The following is an 8185-nucleotide window of genomic DNA, read 5'->3' as shown; positions in this document are numbered from 1 at the left end:
AATAAGAGGACACAAACAGATGGAGAAAAATTCCATGCTCATGGTTAGGAAGAATCAATATTGTGAAAATGGTCATACTGCCCAAATTTATAGATTCAATGCTATCCCCATCAAGCTACCTATGAGCCCCTTCACAGAACTGGAAAAAAACACCTTAAACTTCATATGGAACCAAAAGAGAGCCCGCATAGCCAAGACAATTCTAAGCAAAAAGAACAAAGCTGGAGGCATCACACTACCTGACTTCAAACTATACTACAAGGCTACAGTAATCAAAACAGCATAGTACTGGTACCAAAACAGAGATATAATCCAATGGACCAGAACAGAGGCCTCAGAGGCAATACCACACATCTACAACCATCTGATCTTTGACAAACCTGACAAAAGCAATGCGGAAAGAATTCCCTGTTTAATAAATGGTGTTGGGAAAGCTGGCTAGCCATGTGCAGAAAGCAGAAACTGGACCCATTTCTGATACCTTACACTAAAATTTACTCCAGATGGATTAAAGACTTAAACATAAGGCCTAAAACCATAAAAACCCTAAAAGAAAACCTACGCAAAACCATTCAGGACATAGGCAAGGACTTCATGACTAAAACATCAAAAGCATTGGCAACAAAAGCCAAAATAGACAAACGGGATCTAATTAAACTCCAGAGTTTCTGTACAGCAAAAGAAACAATCATTAGAGTGAACTGGCAATCAAGAGAATGGGAAAAAATTTTTGCAATCTACCCATCTGACAAAAGGCTAATATCCAGAATCTACAAATAACTAAAACAGATTTACAAGAACAACAACAACAAAAAACATTCAAAAGTGGGCAAAGGACATGAACAGACATTTTTCAAAAGACGACGTTTATGAGGCCAACAAATATATGAAAAAATGCTCATCATCACTGGTCATTACAGAAATGCAAATCAAAACCACATTGAGATACTATCTCATGCCAGTTAGAATGGCGATCATTAAAAATCTGGAGATGACAGATGCCGGAGAGGATGTGGAGAAATAGGAACACTTTTACGCTGTTGGTGGGAGTGTAAATTAGTTCAACCATTGCGGAAGACAGTGTGGCGATTCCTCAAGGACCTAGAAATAGAAATTCCATTTGACCTAGCAATCCCATTACTGGGTATATATCCAAAGGATTATAAATCATTCTGTTGTAAAGACACATGCACACGAATGTTCATTGCAGCACTGTTTACAATAGCAAAGACCTGGAACCAACCCAAATGCCCATCGATGATAGACTGGACAAGGAAAATGTGGCACATATACACCATGGAATACTATGCAACCATAAAAAATGATGAGTTCGTGTCCTTTGTAGGGACATGGATGAATCTGGAAACCATCATTCTCAGCAAACTGACACAAGAACAGAAAAACACCACATGTTCTCACTCATAGGCAGGTGTTGAACAATGAGAACACATGGACACAGGGAGGGGAATGTCACACACTGGTGTCTGTTGGGGGGGACTAGGGGAGGGACAGTGAGGGGTAGGGAGGTTAGGGAGGGATAACATGGGGAGAAATGCCAGATATAGGTGACAGAGGGATAGAGGCAGTAAACCACATTGCCATGTATGTACCTATGCAACAATCCTGCATGTGTTGCACATGTACCCCAGAACCTAAAGTGCAATAAACAAAATTTAAAAAAAGAAAAAAGAAAACAATATTGTCATTATGTTACATTGCATTATTTTATATCAATTCCTTAGAGTTGGAATATTGAAAGGCTGACAATGTTATAATTTCTAGCCCATAATTCAGTGACAAGTTCTGAAAAAATGAAAAGATGTATATTTTAATATATGTGTGATCTGCAAAGATCACAGATATTTACTTTTATGTATTTAGACATTCAGTGTGTGAGATATTGCGCATGGTGCTGGGGAGTTCACAGACTAGTAAGAGGGGCGTATAACCACGTATATACATATACTATCACCTACAAGTGTAAGACAAAGTGAGAAATAGTAATAAGAAGAGTTGTCTACAAAATGCTACGAGAACCAAGGAAGGGCTAAATTCCTGCCTGGAAGGAAAAGGAAACAGAGAAGGTGAATTTTCTGGAAATGAAAGCAAGTAAAACCAAAATTCAAAAGCCCTTTCATTTATAAAATAAGGTAGTTGTAAAATAAATGTGTATAGTTACGCTAGCTTTTATTAGTTGAATCAAAAAAAGTTATTCTGTTGGAATGCAATTGTAAGTGTATATGAAAGTGAAGAAACTTTTGATGTGTACACACGTTGGCCAATTTAGAATAGTTTCAAGGAATAAACGTCACATACAGCTTGGCGCAGTGGTTCACGCCTGTAATCCCAGGACTTTGGGAGGCCAAAGTGGACAGCTGAGGTCAGGAGTTCAAGACCAGCCTGGCCAACATGATGAAACCCCATGTCTATAAAAACATACAAAAATTAGCCAGGAGGGGTGTGCATGCCTGTAATCCAGCTACACGGGAGGTTGAGGCACGAGAATCACTTGAACTCAGGAGGCAGGGGTTGCAGTGAGCCAAGATAGCACCATTGCATTCTAGCCTGGGCGACAGAGTACAACTCCATCTCAAAAAAAAAGAGAAAGTGTTATACATAAAATGAGCTTGGCTAAGACTGATTGTAGGAAAAAGAAAGGACTAAAATAACAAGACAAAGGTGATGGTATTTTGTTTTCCAAGATCCTCTAAAAACACATCATGAAACTCAAGGATTTAGTGTCAGAGTTGGCTCTCAGCTCCCTCGTTGGCATCTGGGAGAGAACTAGTTTCCTGAGATTTCCAAGTCTTGTCCCACGGAATGTGAATGCCACCAGGCTCTCGCAAGCCTCTGAGTCTTTGGTTAATGTGCATAACTACACTTTTTTTTGTTGTTGTTGTTACAGACTGAACTCTATTGATGTGAAGTATCAGATGTGGAAGCTAGGAGTTGTTTTCACTGACAACGTAAGCCTACTTCATTACCACGAAAGAAAATGCACTGTGATTAGATAAGTCTGCGGGAGTTCTGCAGATGGAAGGATGGTTATTTAGAAAATTTTTCAAATACCAATCCACTTTATACAGACCAGATCTGGAGAGAGAACCATAGAAGATATGATTAACCAGCCTATCTCTCATTCCATTTCTTTCAATAGCTGAAAGATTAAACTGAAAATATATTTACACCAGAGAAAAACTGAGATGCAGATTTGTGAGTATGTTCATTCAGGTTTTAATTGGGCAATGGCATACATCGGTCTTATAGATATTAAAAAGAAACTCCTAAATAATTTTAAAGGAACATTAATTTTGCTAAATTTAGGTTTCCCCCAAATTAAGTACATTAAATTATGGAGTTCTTTTTTTTTCCTTTTTTATTAATTCTTTTACCAAAGCGCCTTTCAAAACTAAATATGGGCCCCTAATATGTATCCAAATAAAATGGAAAAAAATTACCTATTACTAAAAGCCACAAGGTGTCTCAAGATTTCCCTCTTTAATTTTAGCACTGACTTTTATAGTTAACATTAGTTCCATTCTAATATTTAGAAGCCTATGGCAGCCCCCAAATTCTCCTGCGTGTATCCCTACCCCTTCCCTCATCCAGCCATGGGCCCAGAACTCTGGGTATCTTAGGAGTATTCTCTAAGAGTTCAAAATCATGTTGTACAAGAATCTTTTAGAACCATAAACGATTAATACACTATCGTACAACTAATTTCTTATCCAAATGGAAGCAAATCCCCTGAAGAACAAGAGGGCAACCTCAACTTTGGCTCCAGTTGGCATTTTCCATTCAAGTGGCCAGTCCATCTTAAGTTCTGCCCCAATCTTCCATGCCCCAATATCTGCACAGCCACTTCAGCCCAGATGCAGCTTATCCATAATATTTATCTTGCTATGTCATTTTTTGTCCTCTAGATAATTTGGGCATGGATAGATCCAGGACAGAGTCTTTCTTCAGACAGCTTTCTGCCACCTTAGTGGGCTTTTATCCACCTGCAATTTTTTGGCTTCTGTTTGGCCAATCATCTCTCAACATGTATCCATTCTTTAGTATTACTGTGTCTCTCTGAAACACACACATGTTCAACATACTTGTTGAACTTATTGTTTCATCTGGTGAAATTCAGATGAAATTCAGAATGCCTAAATTTAAATTTTAGATAACCAGAAAATAGTATTTAGCATACGTATGTTGCAAATTATTTCATGGGACATTAAAACTAAACTAAAAATCATTTATTCTTTATCTCTGATTCCAATTTAACTGTATGGCATATGTTAGAATCTACACACGCACTTTTGGCCCAGCTTGTCACTTAGGTGCTTCCTCATCTTCTGCCCATAAATTTTCCTTTTCCTCAGTCTTTGCATTTCTTAATGGCTCATTAGATACTGCCATCTGAATGTCCCAAGGCAAACTGTCATCTTCCTTCTCCTCTGCTCCTCCCCACCACATCTAGTCTTCAGTCTACAGTTTTCTCTGTTAGTATTTTTGTTCTTACTACCTAAGCTTAAATTATTCACATGGACTCCTCCTCTTCTTTCTCCCTCCAATGCATGTATCTGATTATTTGCTGAATCTTGGTCCTATGTGTGTCCTCTGTAATTCTCCCTTCCATCCTTTCCAGTTTTGCTTTTTTTTTTTTGCTCTGGGAACCTCACCCTGGGGTGTGCCCAGTAGTCTTCTAATTTAATGGCTGTGCCACTTACAGTGTTTTTAGCCAATAGCTTAACTGGAGCAAGCTCACTTCCTCATCCTCATGTGTAAATTGGGGCTAAACATGCCTATTCATCAGAGATCTTGCCAAAATAAAAAAAGAGACCATATGTGCAAATATATTGAACATTGACCAGCACTTTGTAGGTGCTCCAGAAATTGTCCTAAAATGTCATTTTCACAAGCCATGATCCTCCTTGTAATACCGCAGTGGCACTCCAGTTCCTTTGGGGTACTTGCCCTCAAGCCTCTCCAGCACTGCCATACTTCCCCAGCTTCATCTTGCAAAACAGGAACCCACCACTCCAGCAAAATTTTCCTTCCCAAGCAAACTGCATACTCTTATCTCAGTGTGCTTTTAAAAAAAATGCTATTTTCTTTTCTGCCACTTGACCTCTAGCTTCAGTTCCACGTAGTCCTTCAAATCCTTTACTAGCTCAGCCGCCTCTTTCTGTTCTTTGTGAAAGATTAAGACATAGTACAGTCAAAATGACGGTGTCCACCCCTTCCCCAAATGGGCAGTTTCTGACTCCACTAGCAAAACGGGCCTTATGCCGCAGAGACTGAAGTCCCATAAGGAACAGCAGCCACTGTGTTTTTGTTCTGCCTCAGTCACGGTCCTCCCCGAAAAGTACATTCATTTTCCAGCCTATGTGAATAATCACATTAATTATAATCCAGGAGACTTCTACAACAGTCCCAATTGTACTATAGCTTTCAGTGACACCACATAATTGGGTTTCTCCTAGACTTAATGTGACTTATGTAAAGTGAGATGCTTGGCTAATAAAACACTTCATGTAATCTCATAACGAGTAGGTCTCCGCAAACACCGATTTGGTGAGTGAATAAATGAAAAGCAAAGAAAAGGAGGGGGGGGGAATGATTGGTTCTTTGGTTAGCTGTAGAGCAAGGGTTCTTCTGTACTGGGGAACAGCTGTGTCTCCTAAGTGACATTTGGCAATGAATATCTGGAGACATTTTTGGTTGTCATGTCTCGGGGGAGAGGTGGGGTCGGTGCTATTGGCCTCTGGTGGTTGCTGCTTGCCATCCTACCATGCACAGAACAGCACCCATAATAAAGGATTATCTGATCCAAAATATCAGTAGCGCTGGGTTGAGAAAGCTTGCTGCCAAGTAAGAAGTCAATAAATGTTTTTCTAACGGAGGATAAATAAGAACAATTACAGTTCCTAAAACACTTTAAAACAGTGTTTTCAAGGAGAATGACACTGACCATTTCAGAACTAAGTATAAATGAAATATACAAAGAACAAACTGATACAGCTAACTAGAATTATAAAAATGGATAGTGTACGAAGATGAAGTAATTGGAGTAATTAGAGTGAAATCAGAGTTGCTTTCTAATTTTTTCTAATTGACAAATAATTGTACATATTCATGGGGTACCTAGTGATGTTTTGATGTATATAAAGTGGGGGTTGCAGTGGCTCAGGCCAGTTGTCCTGGCACATGTGGAGGAGAGGCTGGGAGTTCAAGGCCACCCTGAGCAACATAGATAACTCCTCATCCGTTAAAAAAAAAAAAATTAGGCCAGGTGTGGTGACTCACGCCTCTAATCCTAGTACTTTGGGGGACTGAGGAGGGTGGATCATGAGGTCAGGAGTTCAAGACTAGCCTGGCCAAGATGGTGAAACCCTGTCTCTACTAAAAATTAAAAAAAAATGAGCAGGGCGTGGTGGCATGTGCCTGTAGTCCCAGCTACACGGGAGGCTGAGTCAGAGAATTGCTTGAACCTGGGAGGTGGAGGTTGCAGTGGGCCAAGATTGCGCCACTGCATTCCAGCCTGGGCAATAGAGCAAGACCCTGTCTCAAAAAAAAAAAAATACACACACACACACACACACATATACACACAGAGAGAGAGAGAAAGTATAGTAATCGCATCAGGATAATTAGCATGTGCATTTTCTTTAACATTTATCATTTCTTTATGTTGGGAGCATTTAATATCCTCCTTCTAGCTATTTGAAGCTCTATATTATTGTGACCTGCAGTCATCCTACAGTGGCATAGAACCCTGGGACTTATTTTCCTACCTACCTATCACTTTGTATCCCTATTCCTCCCCGTCCTTGTTCTCCCCAGTCTCTAGCGTCCTCTCTCCTACTTCTTACTTCCATGGGCTTAACTGTTGAAGCTTCGACATGCGAGTAAGAACATGCAGAGTTTAACTTTCTGTTCCTGGCTCATTTTGCTTAACATACAACAATAGTCACGCCTTCTATGTTCTGACATGTTTTCCCCCTCTTTTGTCTCAATAGTCCTTCCTCTACCTAGCCTGGTATATGACGATGTCTGTTCTTGGACACTATAACAACTTTTTTTTTGCTGCTCACCTTCTCGACATTGCTATGGGATTCAAGACATTAAGAACCATCCTGTCCTCGGTAACTCACAATGGCAAACAGGTAACAGCTTGTTTTTCCCCCTTGCAGAAAATAAAAAAGCAACACATCAAACAAACATAAAATCATCCCTCAAATGTCCGGTTTGAAAGATTTTTTTGAAGGGAGGGTGTCCTAGAGCTATCCTCAAGTCTTGGCTTGACTTTGGATAAATTAATAGAAAATCATAAAAGTACATACTTTACCAGATTTTTGTGAAAATGAAATAAAAACAAATGTACATGCCTTAACCCCTGGCACGTATTAAACCCTCAGAAACTTAGTGATTATTTTGTTCCTAGTGCAGTGTTTGCTCCATTTGCTATTATGGGGAACCAAAATATGTTACAGGATCCTGATGCACTCATTGTATTCATTGTAAAATATGAGATGCTGCATTTTAATATTTTTAAACTGGATATTCATGTACTCTTACTTTTAGCTTGAGCAAAAAGGATAATGTTTCATATTTGAGAAGGTCATGCTGACTTGGAGGAAAACTGGTCTAGGTCCAGATAATGCACTTAGGTTCTAATGGAACCCATTTGTAATGGTAAAACTTTCCATTACCATGAAACATATCACAGAAGGATGCATTTATTAATTCATTTGCTATTTTTCAAGTGTCCACTGGGTGGTAACACATTCCATGTTCATTTTTTGGATTAACAGAATCCTTACATTTTAAAGTAATTGCCTCTCTAAAAGCCTTGAACTGGGTCCACAGTTAAGTCCACATTATTTCTATCATTAGTTTTCTAAATTTCAGCTCATGATTCTTATGTATGTCACTTTAGATTCTGAGTATGACTGTGATGTGCATGGCAAGTCATGGGGCCAGTGACAAAAAGTCTATTTATTCATCAGTCAGTTAATAAGTTGTGTTTGAGCTCCCAGTATGTGTCAAGAACTAGTGATGCCAAATCAATGTGTGTTTCTCCATAAAACGTCTGGCGCTGCTTTCAGTTTCTGAATTTGTGGGGTTTATTTCGTTTTGAGGTGTCAAATTCCTTTTTTGTTGTTTTCATTTTCATTTTACAATGGAGTTTTGC

At 39.2% G+C, this 8185-nt stretch overlaps 1 protein-coding gene and 1 long non-coding RNA gene across 13 annotated transcripts in view; both read left to right on the top strand.

Annotated features, from left to right (window-relative positions):
* LOC116526142 overlaps positions 1–2379 on the top strand; it is a 6171-nt gene extending 3792 nt beyond the window's left edge. The window contains exon 3 of the long non-coding RNA XR_004257991.1: positions 2369–2379. This is a non-coding gene — a long non-coding RNA (uncharacterized LOC116526142). The remainder of the gene's footprint in view (positions 1–2368) is intronic.
* The window catches only part of RYR2 (ryanodine receptor 2), a 784407-nt gene that overhangs the window by 754054 nt on the left and 22168 nt on the right, over positions 1–8185 (top strand). For all 12 annotated transcript variants that reach the window (XM_032242431.1, XM_032242430.1, XM_032242419.1 and 9 more), the window contains 2 exons: positions 2906–2966; positions 7011–7157. In XM_032242431.1, coding sequence (XP_032098322.1) covers positions 2906–2966; positions 7011–7157 — 208 coding nt within the window. The remainder of the gene's footprint in view (positions 1–2905; positions 2967–7010; positions 7158–8185) is intronic.

The sequence above is a fragment of the Sapajus apella genome, unplaced genomic scaffold (assembly GCF_009761245.1).
Source record: "Sapajus apella isolate SASKATOON/1434 unplaced genomic scaffold, GSC_monkey_1.0 scaffold49, whole genome shotgun sequence".
Classification (NCBI taxonomy): Eukaryota; Metazoa; Chordata; class Mammalia; order Primates; family Cebidae; genus Sapajus; species Sapajus apella.
Note: the sequence above shows the minus strand (reverse complement) of the source record. Positions and strands in the feature narration are given on the sequence as shown.